Consider the following 17,814-nt stretch of genomic DNA (forward strand, 5'->3'; position numbering starts at 1 on the left):
CACACTTTTTTTCCAAGCGACATCACTGCATGGAGGCTGGACTGCTTAGAGACACCCTAAAGTTATGATTTATTACGCGATTTTTATTTTATCTAACCATTAAATTCCATGAGTACAGTGTGGTTTTGTTGTATTATTGAACATATCTTCAAAAAATAATTGTGTTATAAATAAATACATTGTAATTTAAATTATAGTAAAGAATACAATTATTATAATTTCAGGCGAAATCCTATTTCTGTGATTTATTTGCTGAGCCGTCCAAGTAAGAGATAAGATCCAAAATTGCTAAAGAATGATAAACCATTTTTAGAATTAGTATTAGTTACAAAATACTATTATCATGGAAAACACGGCAGATAAGCAAATTAGAGCTGCAAGAGTAAGTTTAATTTGTATTTTGTATTACCTACACAATAACTACATAAAGGTACTTTCATACCTTCATGTATAGTATTAATAATTCTTTTTTATTTATAGATATTGTTCAACCTTGCTCACTGTTATTTGCAAACTACAGACATTGATGATGAACAAGAAGATGAAAAAAATAATACAAAAAAAAAAGACTTTCAACAAACAGAAAAAGAAGAAGTAAATGGAAAAGAAGATGACACATTTCACAAAAAACAAGAAAAACAGAATGAATTAGATGATGAAATAGAATTACACTTACAAGTGCAAGTTGAATCAAAATACCAACAACAATTATGTAAAGATATACAAAATAAAGACTTAAAAAAAGAAAAACCTGAAATGGAAATAGAATTAAAAATAGAAATTCCACAAGAATTTGATGGTTCATATCTGAAAAATGCTGATAAAGAAAAACAACATTTCGAGGAGGAAGTTGAAAAAAAATCAAAAAAAAATCATGAATTTAATCAAAAAAGGGGAAGAGAAAACATACCAGAACTAATTAATTTAGAAATAAATCCTGATTTAAAATTTCAACAGGACATGGAGAGAGAAATAAGACTGAAACACAATATACCAAAAGAAAATGTGCTTGTAGATTTAAGTGGAAAAAATATCAATCCTTCAAGCACACAAGACCAAATTCAAAAAGGGATTGACATTAAATCACAAAAAGATAATAGTGATGTTCTACTAGAAAATGAATTACTAGAACAGAAAAATATACACGAAAATCTAATGGAATCATTTCATAGGTCAGTTCAAAAAAGAATTGAAAGACTTATTTGTGAAATTCCGTTAGAAAAACAAATAATAAATGATGATCTCCGACAAGAAATTAAAGAATTAAAAAAAGAAATCAAAGAACTAGATCCAGAAAATTTTAATGAATTAAATAAAGACATTTTAGAAGAAGTTTCTAAAAAAGATTATTTACCGGTTCAAGTAAAATTTTTTAAAAATCTCTACCGTTCATTTATCCAGGATTCAGCACCTTTTTATAATAGATTAGACCAATTAAGCAATGATAAAACACAAACAGCTGAACAACAAAAATTGAATGAAGAATTTTTAAAAAAATTAGATAGTTTATTATTGCAAAAATGTAACAAAGAAACACAGGAAGGAGTTAGTGGAGATGAAAGAAATCAAAATCAATGTGAAGGTATTGACGGAAAAGAAAAATTTCAACATTATGATTTGGTTCTACAATATAATCATGAAATGTCGCAAGAACTAGAGGGACATGCACAACAGGTTGTAGGTAAAAAAATATTAGTTGACTTCTATGATGATGCAGTGAAAACATATTTACATAAATCTGATAAAGATGTATTAAAAGAAAAATTACGTAGAGCAGGAACAGATGTTATAGACCAAACACAAAAAGAGGAAAGTAAAAATATCATATTTCAGTTAGAATTTTATAAAAATGTAGAAGTTGAAGAGGGACTACAGAAAAAAAATGAAAAAAAATTACAAAATAATACTGAAGAAGAAATAAACGATGATCTCATAGTAAAAACTCAAGAAAATGAAATAGAGGTAGAAGAAGATTCAGATTTGGAAATAGAAAATTTCAAAGAAGAAAAACAAGTGTATTCTGAAATTGCAAATTACAAAAATGTTGAAGTAAATGAAAACGAAAAATTCAATAATGATGAACTGGAAAGAGCTAAAATTGTTGAGTCTGGAGTGAATACCGAAGATTCTGAAAAAATGGTACAAGAAGATTCTGATGTGGATATTGAAGGTTTCGAAGGAGAAGTACTAGAGTTTCCTGAAGTTAATATTGAAGACTTTGAAGAAGAATCTCAGGAAAATACTGATTCGGATACTGAAGACCTAAGTGAGGAAGAAGTTATTGACATAAATGAAGTAGTAGAAATAGTTGAAGACATAGAAGTAGAATCAAATTGTTCAATAGACAATTATACACCTTCAAATGATGTACCCACTCCAACATGCAATGAATTGAATTTAAAAATTAATCCAAATTCTAACCTTACACGCGACGAAGAAGAAAAATTAAAAACCATCAACTCATCTGACCCTGCAATATTTACGAATCATATTAAAGAGAAACAAACATTTTTTGAATTTGAACATCGATTAGATGAATTATCTCAAGAATATAAAGGTTATGTGCAGCAAAAAGTGCTTAAAGAATTAGAACAAGATATAGATGATAAACAGTTACAAGAAATGGAAATATTTCCAGATACGTTAAATGAAGTAAACGTAAATATAAAAGAAGATTTTAAAAAAGAAATTGAAGAATTACAAACTGAATGGTGTCAATTAAAACCAGAATTCATGAATAATGTACCATTAAATTTTGAAAAGAAAAATTCAAACAAAAAATTAAAAGAAAAACCATTCAATTTGTTTGACAAATTACATTCTATACACAGAAAGCTATTATGCAAATTTGCTGATTCCAAAGAGTGGCCAGAGAATGTAAATAAATAGATATTTATATTATTTATAATAACTTGACCACATAACTTGATTCTCTTAAAAAGTACAAATATGCATTTATTATGTTTGTTTAGGTAGGTATCAAAAATAAAAAAAATACAATATTTTATAAAACTATAAACAGTTCAGAGTAAATATACTTAGGAAAATTAAATTAATGTAATGTGCTTTTAAACCTATACTCTTAAAATTGATAAAATTAGAAAAATGATAAATACCTACCTAGACATTTGTAAAATTTTAAAACATCATTTTAAAATAACTTAAACATTTTTCTTTAGTTAAATTATACTTGTTATTAGAGTTATGCATACATTTATGTATACTTACAGATTAAAGATTGACCGTATAATAATAATACATAAATATTGTTGTTGTTTTTTATACTGGCTACCTATTTGAACAACATGATACAATGTAATCTGAAAACCGTGATTTCTCAAAATAAATGTAATCTTAAATAAATCGTATTATCATTAAACATAAACTATTTTCTAAAAATTGTAAAATTAAAAAATATTCAATCACTTCTGAACCTTAATAATAACTATTATTTGAATCATTTTTATTTTATTTTGAATATTTTATTTTAGTGTTTCCATCCATCAAGTTTGCTGGACGTTTTGTTTGATGACCCTACTGAATTCAAACCTAATGTGTTGGTGGTTACATTGCATTCCGAAGACAAAGGTTATTCAATAAAAATTAAAACAGACAAGAATTCAAAATCGCCAGAAGAATATTTTTTCAATTATTATGAGGACACAATATTAGTACATATGGAAGATGAACATCTACCTCCAGATTTGTTGGATTTATTAGATAGCGCTGAACCCAGGTTATTTTATTCTGGATGTGTTATTGCTGAAATTCATGATCAGGTAGATGAGGTTCCAGGCCGAGTGTATAGGCTAATACTGCGTCCTTTTAGTTTGGTAAGCTATTTGAAAGTATTAATAATAATTTTGAAATATATATTTTACTGTTATATTTTAATCCATAATATAATTACAATACTTAATTACAGTCCATTCAGAGAGATATTGACCGTATAATTGCTAAAAATAGTCATGTCACTGATATAAATTATTGGTCATATAATAAAAGATTAAAGCTAGAAAGTATACTGCTTAAAAAATCATATCCAGTTATGTGCATGGATTCATCGCCTATTGCTGGTTTAGTAGTTAATTTACAGCATCAAGTGTTAAGTTGTCGTACTATAGTACTAAATCCACTTAAGAGAAAAAATAACTGTTCGAAGCCAAAACCATCAAAAACAGATTCATTCAATGAATCTAATGACAACTTAAATACATCAGTGTTGTCAAATGAACCTCAAGAAGACTCTTCAAAATTAATGGTTGGTTGAAAATATGTCTTATTATATCTAAGATCTATCAGTACCTACTACCTATATACTTGTATAGTTGTATAATAAAATTGTATGTATTATTATTTAAACATGAAAGTATTAAATATTGATGATTTTTAATCTCATTTACTTGATTAAATTAAATATATATTTATGTTTAGGATACTGAAAATACAAATATTGAAAACTATGTCTTATGGAAATTTGAATTTCGCATAAAATTATTAAAACTTCTCAAAATGTTTGTAATATACATAACAGAAACTCAAGAATTTTCTATGTTATTATGTACAAATCCAAAGATTGATTCTATCAAAAGGATACGGTATAGAATTTGTAATGATTAATTTGAAATATTTGAAATATTTTTATTTTTACACTGTTAACAGGTTTAAAATACAACCTTTAGAAAAGAAATTGAATGCCTATATTAATAAAATGCTAGAAATTCTTCGAGAAAAAATAAGCCCTGATATTGAAGTGGTTCAGAGGTATAAATGTCAATATAATTCAGCTCCTCTTTCGTTCAAGAGCATTCCATCACTGTTAAGCGACAAAATGTACAAAGCCAATAATGCAGATATAAGTCAGGTAAATTTTGAACTAGGTTTAAAAAAAGAAATATTTTTTATATTACTCAAATATTTGGAATTTACAAAAAAAAATATTTTGTTTAAATTTCAGTTAATAAATATATTTATAAGTAACTCCAACATCAAATATTTACCTATAAATAAGAAGTTGGAAGAAATGTATACACATAATGGTGAAATAACTAAACATGGGACTGAAAAAAGCGACTTATCACTTATGCAAGAAAAATTGGCTGCTGATTCTCAAAAGACTAACGAAACAGAAGAGAATTCTAGTGTAAACATACAATTAAAATAAATTAATATTCTGATAAGGGTTTTAACTCGTATTTGTTATCTACTTAAGGGTTGAGGGTTGTAACTTTTTAATACTCTACTTTTGCAACTTTTTATTTTGACTTTCTCTAATTTTATTATCAACATTGATTGAAATTAATATAAATAGTTAAAAGGTTATTGCAAAAAATATACATTTAAAACTAATAATTAAAAAGTTTCTTTCATTAAACTGTAGGGACACAAATATAAAATGATAAATTTTTGTAATATTATCATATTATAATGAGGGTTAGTAATATTTAAATAAATCTATTTTTATAGGATCCAGAAATCAAAAGAAATATGCTGTTTTGTGCAACAAAAAAGTTATCTACGAATCCAAAAAAATTTTTAGGTGAGTTTTAAAAATATTTTCAAACAAAATATACTTTACTTAATTTCAATCGTTTGCTGTTATTCCTATTTTAATTACATGAGAAATGTTTTTAGTTTACTAGTGAAATCTCATATAAAATTAATTTAACTTTTTTTATGTATTACACTGTATTGCGTTCAATTTTCAAGTTTTCGATTGGGGAAAAAAATTTTTCCTGACAATAATTAAATAAAAATTAATAAAAATCTAAAATGTCTTATGTCTTATATGTCTTATAAATAGTTCAAAAAGAGTTAAAATATTTTTTAAATGTGTTTGGTGTAGGGAAAATGATAAGTAATATAAACATTGGGTAAAAATGTCAAGTAGTTGCAGTTATTTGTTTTTTAGTTACTCCAAAAACAAATTCAATTGTGTCAAACTTAATTTTCCGTAGAAAAATCACATTACTCCTAATTTTTTTCCTCTGTCAGTTATTTTTTCAAAAATCGCCGAGAATTTCAATTTTGACTTCTTGTAAGCACCTACTAGATTAACTTGCCCACCAGAAAAGTTACTGAAGTTGTATATTGAAGTATTATTTCAATTACTTTTTATTATTTATTGTGTACCTAGGTATAAATAATAATAATAATAATAAAACATATTGTAAACTGTTAAGTCATTACATTCATCGTTATGCTACTCTATGGAACTGCAAATAAAAAAAACTAATTATGTCCAATTCAATAGGAATACATAGTTTTTTTAATTTAAATTACATAGTCTTATTAGTAATTGGTATTGAATTTAACAATATAATAAATCAGAATTGTATTCCATTTATTTACATTAGTATTAGTTAACATATTGTGATGAAATATGTTTAAAGAAGATGACTTGGTAAAAAACAATAAGATATCATACTATTTATTATTATAATCTATCTTACTTGGTCATTTTTAATTTTTAACATATCATTGTATTGTAATAAATGTAAGAATTAATTATATGTTCAATTTGACAGATGCATTAAATGATGTGGATTTAGTAGACAAAATACCTGATTCGTCGTCACTAAAAACTCGAACCATACCAAAGGACATTTTATTCAATAAGGATACATCTCTTGAACCATCATTAATACTTGGTAAATTGATCTGATCAGTACGCCCTAAACCTAAATAATTTAACATTTTAAAATAACCTATAAGTTAGAACAACATAATACTAAACATATATTTAAGTTATTAAAGTGTCACTTTCTAAATAATTTTAAATTTTTATTTATGCCATAATTCATTGTTTTTTTTTTTTAATATATACTTTAATAAAAGTAATAATAGTTAATTTGCTGAATATTTGATTTGACAGATTTATCAAAAATGGACTTCAAAGATGAAATAGCTGATTTGTCGTCATTAAAACCGCAAACCATGTCAAAGAACATTTTATTCAATGATGATACTATGCCTGTATTAAAAGAAAAGTCTACCAATATAGAGACAAACTCCTCTCTTGAACCATTATTAAAAAGGCCAATACACATAGTTTCAGAAAATGATAGTTCTTCAGATCTAGTCCAAGAAAAAATATTATCGGTATCAAGTGGTTCTACGATTCCAGTACTTAGATTTCTTACAACAACTACGCCATTTGAATCAAGCCCAGCAGTAGTGTTATCAAGTTTATCAATAATTAATTCTCTAGTTACGAGCATTAAAACTTATATGTTACCAATTGAGTCACCAAGTTTGGGTTATATAGCAATATCTGAAAGCTTGTCTTTACAAACTGAAGACAATGTGTTAACATCGAGATTTAATGATGATGATGACTCCAATACTAAATCATTACCAGCTATGAAACCAAATGAATTAATACATTTGACAAAAATAGATGATATTGCAGTGAAAATGTTTTATTATACTAATCAAATTACACCCACGACATGTAATGAGATGAGCCCAACTGAAAATATATTCACAATGTTTTCAAAGTCTGAATGCGTAGAAGATAGAGGTACCTGATAGAATTTACTATTTATTAATTACAGAAAAACACACATTTTTACGCAGAATAAACTGTAAAATGAGATAGGTTTTTAAATTATATAAATTAGAGTCTAGATAATAAGCCTAATAATTATTATCTAGACTATATAATATAAATTATCTATTTAATTTATATTTTCTTTTAAGTGTTGATGGATATTCATGAACCCTTATCCGAGCTATTTGAGTTAATTTAATCCTTTATTCTAGTATAATAATATTGACTCTACTAGCAAACCCTATTTTTCTGTAACATGGATAATAATAAATACAAATGGGCCCTGGTGATTGTTTTATCATTGAAACCTCATTATTTAAATAGGAATAAATGTTTTTGAAAATAAAAAAAAATGTCAACATGGTTTTGTCGCTAAAAAAAAAAACATTTTTTATATTTTTTATACACAACATTATGTAAGTCTTAAATTTTTAAATTTTTTGAATGACAACATAGTTTTAATTTTATATTCCAAAACAAATTATTTTAAGTATTCCAACAAAAAAATTTAATTTAAGACGAATGGTTTATGTATTATAACTTATAAGCAATGCTTGTAAGTTAATGATGTAATAATAAATAGATGGATAAACATGCACTTATGCACTAAAAACTGGCAAAATGTGCATTGAAATGTACCTTAAGGGATTGCAAACCGACAATTTTTAAGGGGTTTGGTAAAGTAAATTCTTTCGTTCCTTGCTGTCACTGATCGTCTTTGTGTGTGTAGTAAATGATCATTAGTGTGTGTATACTCCCTCCAATCACCCGTATCATACATATTACGCACTGGCATGTTCATGTAATTTAGTTGGTAGATCAAAATATTCAAACCAATTTATGTACGTGAAATAGATGTAAGACTGACAAAAATTAAAATACTTCTAGTCATTTGATTTAAAAAATGTAAAGATAAAATTTAATTGGTAAACAAGATTACTTTGTATTGGACGGAGCACTTTTCAATTTTATCAAATTCATGACGAAAATAAATATTTTACATTTTATAAGTGTATGCATTTTTAATGTTGAATAAACTAAAAGACATACAATATATGCTATAACCGATGCATAGTTGACTTATTTACCAACCCAAATATTTTTATATTTTATAAATCAAATCACTAGAAACCTCAAACTTTGTCAGACTCCAAGGTTGTTTTGATGAAAAATTAATAGCGTTTGCAATCCTCCTAAAAATATATTTTTGAAATAAACATTTATAAGTTTTATTTTTAATCATTTTACTAAAGATTTTTTTAATGAAAAATTCCATTCAAAATTATACAGTAAAAAATATAAATAATTGCATTTATTTGTATCAAATTTTTGTCTTTTGTTAAATTCCAATAAAAAATGAATGTTAATATTATATTACCCATACTCTATAGGAAAATTATAATTATGAATGAAATGCTGAGCAAAATATAAAAATACATAAATATGTCAAATAGGCAAAAAACCTCTGAATATGCAAAAATGTGCAAAAATATGCATAATAAAACTTCGCATACTTAACCATGGTAGCAACTTCAAAATGGATTCTATGTCATCTAGCATTAAACACAACTTACCAACATTGATATGCAAATGCATGAACTTACTAGCCTTGGCTAGAAGTATTTTAAGTTTTGCTAAGTCGGAGTGGAGTGATTTGCTGTTTTTCCTTAAAATGTTAGTACACTACTCCACTCATATAAACTTTAAAAACTTATGACTTATAAGTCATTACCCACTCATCTTAAATTTGATTTTTCTGTATCAAAATACTCAAAAATATTCTGCTATTGGAGATTACCTATATTAAAACTGTGTTACAATTCAAAAAAGCAAAAAACATAAAAATGTATTTAAAAATATAATTTTTAACAAATTGTAACCATGTAAAAAACATTTATGTGTTTTAAATAATAAGTATCTTACCTTAGGTTAATCAACCGATCTCAAAACATAATACATTATGAATATGATTGACTCTCTTCAGCTACCTATTCGCAATTTAGTAAAAATGTAAAATGTTTATTAAATTTGTTATAGAAGTATTAGAAGACCAATACATGTTAAGATGTCTTCAATTATTTCATCAACAACCAACACTACTAGGTATTTCGACTCCACATAATACACAGGTCTGTACGTTTGTTTAGATACAAGTTGTTTAGAAAATGAATATTGGTTTGGTAAAATCTATCCAAAGAGATATTTATCGGATCAAAAATGAATGTATTACTTTATCAGGAAGTAGGTAAAGGACACACAGACTTATACGGCTTATACATACAATTATTTTTCCAAAGCAATACTTCAATAATTGATTTGAGTTTTTGGTATTGTAGGTCAGATTATCAAATTGTATTGTAAACATTGATCAACACAAGTATTCATATCTATAATATACCCATGAAATTAAAAAAAAAATTTGGTGGGTAGGTAACCGCAGTATGCAGAGCTGCAGTTTGCAACTTTTTTAGTTGTGTGGACCACAAAATGTGTAAAAAAAACTTTGAAACCCACCCACTTAGTATATAACTAAAAATATTTTCAATACACACTAATAGACACCTATATATGTTTTCAGATGTATAATTTACACATGTCACATGTCAGTAATTAGAGAAACATACCTACTGTACAAATAATTTTTTAAAGAAATTAAGTTTATTGTATTCAACTCAAAAACAAGTGATCAAAGTTAAAAAATAACTCAATGTGGTTCTTGACATTGTTTGTCACGAGAGATTCAATATCAGAATTAAATATTTATGGATAGTATTTTAGCCTTAAATCACTCTCAACATTCATTTTATTTCTGCACATAAATAATACAAGTTGAAAAGGCTCCTTCACAAAGAACACCTACAGATACTAGATAGGTAGGTTGTTGAAAACCTCATCAATTGTTCCAGAGAAATTTTGGCAATTTCTGTATAGTCTTGCCAAACACTTATTGAAGATGGGACCAATGTACTAAACTGTGGTTTTAAAAAACGATTTTAGAGTCGGATCACATTATACTATTATTGTATCAACAATAGTATAGAAAATGATTATAATTTTCATTCTGAAAAAATATTCTGATTCTAGTAAATATGTATGACGGAACGGTTTATTATAAATTGTTGTAATTTAGATTGATTATTGCTTGTTGCTATAATTTTCAAAAATTTCCAAAATTCCAAACTTAAATATTTAATCAACTAAATAAAGTTATATTGCTCTATCGATCCCTCATGCGTGTTTGGAAAATTACTCCGTCTGAATGCAAATTGACGTAATCTTTGCGACACATTGTTGGAATTAGAGTTGACCAATTGAGTGAAAAATAAACATTTTTTACGCAATCACAAAATAGTTATCTGACATTTGCTTAAAAACTAGTCCAAGCAGTCAATTTGAGTTCCCTCCGTGATATTATTATGTGGGTTTATTAATACGATAAGGCTAATAGCTAAATGTATAATAAGTTGCCTATTAAATGTTCCTAAGAATCCAGTAGTAAAAAGGGCAATTAAAAAATGAATTTAAGATGGTTTAATGATAAATACAAGTTTACCTTAACTACAAATGAAAATAAAATGATGACCCACCTAATTTATTTTTAATAAACATTATTTAAGTTCATCATTAGCCTTATACTAAATTACATGTTTGTGATATTAATTTATTTTATTTTTATCTGTTTTATAGGAAAATGAAGATGAATTTCCAGATAATATGTAAGAGATATTATGTAACAACAAGTTCATATACAGTATAATATGGTGGTATGTTGATTTAATTTAAATTTAAATAACTTTATAGATTGCATTCCCTATTACAATTTTAAATAAATCAGCTGTAGATAATTTTCACCAAAATTGACCAAAATATATTAGGTATACAACATGTATAATTTGTACCATCTTAGGTAAACTAATAAGAAATTGGAACTGTAATTTGCACCAAAATTTAAATAATTTATTCTTTTGATAGCGCCTAACTCCTAACCAGGAGCTACTCCAAAGGTATTTCGTATTTCTAAAGAAAATGTACATTGTTAAAAACAAAATCATAAAAAACATATTATAACATCAAAAGTTTTCTGAAAATTATGACCTCCCCTCCCCCAACCTTGTTTCTGGAGCCGCCCCTTCTACAAACAAAGTTTTGATAGTAGAGTACAATATATTGTAATATGAGAAGCTAATAACACATTATATTCCATTTTAGATTCTGAGCAATTATTGCACTGACCATTTACACTGTTCTACGATAGGTTCTCCAGTATTGACTAAAAAGGTACCTTATAGCAATAATAGATGATAAGTTTATTATATATTATAATATAATATCTAAAAAATTGCCTTATTTTAGGCAAAAATATAATTTTAAGACATTTAATGGTTTTAAACAATTTAGATTTTACAAAAGAGTGTCTATAATACTAACATACCTAATTTTTAGCTTGGTTTTTATTTTTTAAATAGCCAAAATAAGTCAAAACATCACTATGTTATTTATAATTCACGTTTTTGTTTACTCTTCTGACACAAGCTGGGCTTACAGAGAGATTGCAGTAGCTATGTATCTGTAATAAATGTATACGTTTGTATTTTTGTGGTTCAAAGAGAGTCTTAATATTATAAAAAACAATTATCAGTCAAATAGTAAGCATAATGAATATAAAATAAACGAATACATAGATAGAAGATACTCAATTTGGTGCAAATTACAAACTCCCAATAAATCGAGAAAACAATTTTTATTATTGTATTCTTAATTTATCACCATTTAATACAACATTGCAGTCTAATTTACAAATATTAGTTGCAATATGAGTATCATTCTTTAGAAGTGTCCTAATATGCAGTCCACCAATAATTTGAGAAATATCAATGAACTGTGGTCTACCAATTATAATAAAAGTATAATAATGTAGTATGTGGTGTACAGTTCAAATTTTATCAAATTCAATGATTTAACATGAAATATATATTAATCAACATAAAATAAAAAAAGGGAAAGTGGGAACTGTTCTATGCATGGAAAGTAGGTGTTTAGTGAATCTTGCCATTGATTAAGTCACTGTAATGTATATGTTAAATTTGATCCCAATAAAAAATATTTACATACAAAAACCTATTCTGAGCTAAGACTATCAGTAGTTAGCTAATATTTAATGCTTCGATGTTCAACTTCAGTATATTTTCTGGTAGGAAAATGAATCTAGTTAATTCTTTAAGAGGTGACAACAAAAATTTTCTAAATAATTTACAATACCAATATAAAATAAATTGCGAAGAACGGGAATTTTTTTACAAAACAGTTTTAAACAAAATTGTTTATTTTAGTTATTGTAGTGACTTATTTACCAAATGTTAATGATTGACATATTTTCTATAGGTACATGATTAAATTGTCTATCTATTATGACTTTTTTCAACTATTGATGTATACATATTACATATTGATATAAAGGTACACTAGAATAATTTATTGATCGAAATTCGGTCATAAAACGTTAAAATCTACACATTCTAAAATATTGAACTTTGCACACATAATTTGTTGCTTATCTATCGGTGTTGTGCTTTTTCTCTATTTTAATTTCTATGAGCGTTTTATATTGTAAATTTTCATATTTTAGTTTTTGAGTCTATAAGCCATAAGGCTTAAGCTACATTAGATACATAAAATTAATTTCCATTTGAGAAGCAAACAATAATTAACTATTTTTTTATATTTATTTTATAAAATATAAATTGGTTAGGTAGGTAACTGTGTTCTGTAATTTGTATTACCTGACTTCTTACAGGAAAATTTTTTTTCCAACAGACGTAGCACTAGGGTTTCGTATTTTTGTATTAATCTGCCATAAATCAGGCTTAAGAGAAAATGAGAAAATATAAATTCAAACATTTTTTTTGTGCACATCTACTTGATAATAACTTTCCAATACTTTATAATTTTATTCTCTTACTATGTTTATAATAATATGTTTGACAAAGAAAATAATCACGGATAGCTTATTAATATATTGATTTGAAGTTTACGATTTTATTTTTAGATATTTTTCGATAAATTAATTGAACATTTGATACGATGGTTCCTCATAGGATCTGAATTTAACAATTTATAAAAAAAAGTTGAACATAAATATATAACAACTTTTTATAAGTACCTATCTAAAATTTTAATTTTGACAAAGTTTTATATTCTTGTGTCAAGTAACAATTTCTTATAAAACAATTATAGTTTTTTTCTATTAATTTAAAAAGTATTAATTTATGGAATTCAAATTTAACACGCCCATTACAATAATAGGCACTCAATGATGAGGCACCCTAGTACAATCGTTGGTACCTGCACAACAGACCGCAAAATAGTACAAATGGTGGGCTTACTTGTACTTTTTTTTTAAAAAGCATGAAGTAAAATTTAATTTAAAAATATAATTAAATTTAACTATTATTACAAATGATGATAGGTGCTTAGTGTTGTTTAATTTTGTATTAATAAAAGAAAATTTGCAATCTATGTTGGAATACACAATAAGCAAATATGATAATTAATATAGTTTTTAATTGAAAAATAATATTAGGAAGGGGGCATACAATGGTAGAGCCCAGCGTGTTATATCATTAATCAAAAAACCTAGTTAATAAATCCCTTGAGTCGATGAGTGGGATTTATAGGTTGTGATTACTAACAGGTTAGTATGGAAATGTAGTTTGCATTGAGTAATGTTTTGAATATTATGTTTAAAATTTAAAATATTTTTTGTTATTTCTTATTCATATAACTTATTTGACATTTTTCATAAGTTAATTTATTACACTAGTTGTAAGTGTAATATGAGCAGATTTATTAATAATTTGAAATTCGAATTTAGAAATGAAAGAGGAAAGTCATGTGGCTATATCAAAAATGAATAACTATAGATAATTGAAATGTTTACGAATGTTTATGTGAGAAATTTCTATACACGGTTTAATTTTCAAAATATATTTTTGAGCTATTAATAGACATTTCACAATTTATTTAGGTTTTTTTCTTTAAATGTTGATAACATTTTTATCGTTGAACCAAAAACCTTTAAAATTTAGTACAAGAATAGTACTCATCAGTTGATATAATTGCAGTTGAAAAATATAATAATTAAAAATTCGATAAATTATAAAAAAATTATATTCTTGTAGAATTAAATTGGTTTAAAATATAATAAATTAACTATTTAGAATAATGCCTGATACACGGTTAAATATTTTTATAAGTTGTTCTATCTGCAAATCCAATATTTTATTGACGTTGATGACTAAAAATATCAAGTACCTACAGACCAACTTTTTGTTAATCAAGGTTACAGAAAAATTAAAAGTATAATAATATTAAAATTTTAACAAGTGTTTGTATTTCTTTTTAAGAAAGTACCTTCACACAAAAGTAAAAGAATAAAAAACCACACATCATTGTAAAATCAATTCATCTAATACAGTGTTTCCCAACCTTTTTACCACCACGGACCACTTCCACAATATTTTATAGGTCGCGGACCACCTCAATTTTACACAAACTAGGAAGACCTTTTTTTTTTTGCTCATTAACAAGAATACACAAAATTTATTAAAAATTTTTTATTATTTTACTGTACTATTATATATAATTATTTAATTATTAAACTTTACTAATAATTTACTTAGTGTGATTTTTGTGGCTGCATTTCTTTGACCAGTTTTTCAATTCTCGGATGAATGTTGCTAATGGCTAAACGCATGTCGTCACTTACGTCCAAGCGATTTCTCTGTTTATTTTTGATCACAAGTAGACTGGAAAATCCTTGTTCACACAAATACGTAGTTGAAAATACTACTAAATAACGTAAGGCAATTTCCCGTAGTTGAATATGTAATGTTGCCCTTCTGCACCAAAATTCCTCAAGGTTCATACCAGAATCAAACATATTTTTGCAGTCAGAGTCATTTTGCAGTTATAATAGAAAACTAAGAAAGGTACCGCGGACCACCTATGACTGGCCCACGGACCACCGGTTGGGAAACACTGATCTAATACAATATAATATGATGTATGAGGGTACTACTCATAGGTGTAGAATTTGGGGGCTAAGGGGGCTATAGCCCCCCCCCCAGGATTCTACTAAGCCCCCCCTGAAAATCTTGTGTAATAGTTTACTGTCTTATACGTCCATATGTGGGAACTTAAAACATTTTCTATTATTTATTTTGATATCCGAAGAATATTCTATTTGATAATTCAAATTTTAAATTAATCATTTATTTATACATTACAATATCATATCGACATTCAACATCAATTACAATAATAATATTTTGTTATATACCTAGTTCTATCTTCTATATTATAAATTAATAAATTATAATCATCAGAAGACTATAATGACGTTATCGCCGTTCATCGATGTTTATCGATATGCTTAATATATTTGCGCAAAAAAGCAGACGTTTAAACCCTATTATATAGTAATTAGTAATGATTTCCTATTTAAAATGTTTGTTTTTTAAATATTTAATTCAAATACAAAATATGTATTTGATAATAATATGATGTATGGTATATTATTTATTTATATTTTACTTAATAATGTGCTTCTTTAGTACTTTTTATATTTTGTTCCTTTATATTTTTCTATAGTTATATTTGTAGAATATAATATGTTCTGTACCTGAATCATTAAAGCCCTTTTACAAAGTAATTCGCAAGCAATTACATCAGCGTCGTTGATACCACAAAAAAAAAGGCTATAGCCTCCCCCAAAAAAATCATCACGCTATGCCTATGGTACTACTCTTAGAGACTTTGATTTTATAGATAAAAAATCATTTATATTATAATATTATGAACTGTGTTTAAATTTAACTATGGATTTCTTAGTTAAAAATAAATTTCAAGATTCTTTCACAGACATTTAAAATAGTTAATTAATATGGGTAATAAATAAATTAATTGAAGAAACTTATGTTAAAATACACCACAAATGACACTTTACTGACTTGCATGTACAGTCAATTAACATTTAACGGATCAATAGTGAGCTAATGGTTCTTTAAACATGATTAGTCCATTAAATTAATATATTTTTCATGCAACCTGGCATAACACTGCAAGATATAAAGACAATGATTGAATTAAGAAAAAATTAGAAGATGGTTGCAAAATTGTGTAAAAAAATGTGCCAAACCTAAATATAAAATGTCATACTATTTAGAATATAATGTACACCAGCCCCGTTGTACACATTGGTAATTTTTTTTTTCTAAGAATAGAGACTATTAAATAATAAATTAATAAACAATAAGATAGTAATAACAATGTGAATATCTGAGATATAATAACGCACAATATATTAACAGATCATGCAACATTCATATTTATAGTACAGAAATTGGTGGTAGAGCATTTTGGGATGTAGTAAATTAATACTGTAAATTAATTAAAATTGAATGGTATTATTTTAAACATTAGTAAAAAAATATAGGTATTTATAAATAATAAATATGGTATTGTTATATCTACCTATCTAATTTATAACTTTGTTTATTACCTTTTCATACATAATAATATACCATGCATTCGTCTCTAATATTTATGACTTGTTGTTTTACTTAAACTTATTTTTTTTTTCAGCCAGATTTGAAGAAAGTGATTGTTCATACCTACTACCTACTTATTTTTAAAAAATATTATGTTATGTATGTTAAATATTAGATTAATTTGTAATATATTTGTAAATTGTTTTTATTTTGTATGAAATTATTCGTTTGTAGCCAATTGATTCAATTAACAGTTTTAAAAATAAGTACACAATTCAAAACAAGTTTTGAATGTTACCTACCTATAATGTATTTTCATAACTATCATGAATTAAATTACTTTTATGTATTCATAATATTATATATTTTTATTTTTATTGTTTTTGGACTTAAATTTATACATCAAAGTACCAAATATAGAACATAGAAAAGAAGTAATAAGAAATAGAACAGATTTTACAATATATGTAGGTACCATATTATACTTCAATGCACACAATTAATGTTAGAAATCAAAACACATGATTAAATAGTGAAAGGGTGTTAACATTTTTATGAATATTGAAAAAATATAATTTACAACAAATATAGGATGCATTTACAAATTAACATGCATATGTTTATTACCTGGTGGTAGATTTAATATTAGGTTAGTCAACAATTAATGTGTCTCTCTTAATATTTAAGGGGAGTCCACCTAAATGATATACTAAT

General features: G+C 25.9%; 1 protein-coding gene across 3 annotated transcripts in view; it reads left to right on the forward strand.

The window, feature by feature from the left end:
• LOC111034302 overlaps positions 1-17,383 on the forward strand; it is a 41,655-nt gene extending 24,272 nt beyond the window's left edge. For 2 of the 3 annotated variants that reach the window (XM_022315451.1, XM_022315449.1), the window contains exons 2-14: positions 225-382; positions 481-2,877; positions 3,492-3,833; positions 3,926-4,261; positions 4,435-4,598; positions 4,663-4,864; positions 4,958-5,143; positions 5,467-5,539; positions 6,528-6,650; positions 6,875-7,522; positions 9,590-9,681; positions 11,240-11,316; positions 17,195-17,383. In XM_022315451.1, coding sequence (XP_022171143.1) covers positions 344-382; positions 481-2,877; positions 3,492-3,833; positions 3,926-4,261; positions 4,435-4,598; positions 4,663-4,864; positions 4,958-5,143; positions 5,467-5,539; positions 6,528-6,650; positions 6,875-7,522; positions 9,590-9,681; positions 11,240-11,272 — 4,635 coding nt within the window. In that variant the 5' untranslated portion in view covers positions 225-343 and the 3' untranslated portion in view covers positions 11,273-11,316; positions 17,195-17,383. Of the gene's footprint in view, positions 1-224; positions 383-480; positions 2,878-3,491; positions 3,834-3,925; positions 4,262-4,434; positions 4,599-4,662; positions 4,865-4,957; positions 5,144-5,466; positions 5,540-6,527; positions 6,651-6,874; positions 7,523-9,589; positions 9,682-11,239; positions 11,317-11,761; positions 11,831-17,194 lie in introns of those variants that run through there. The other variant, XM_022315450.1, reaches the window with a different exon arrangement.
• The last annotated feature ends 431 nt before the right edge of the window (positions 17,384-17,814 follow it).

Source organism: Myzus persicae, unplaced genomic scaffold, assembly GCF_001856785.1.
Source record: "Myzus persicae strain clone G006 unplaced genomic scaffold, MPER_G0061.0, whole genome shotgun sequence".
NCBI classification, from domain to species: Eukaryota; Metazoa; Arthropoda; class Insecta; order Hemiptera; family Aphididae; genus Myzus; species Myzus persicae.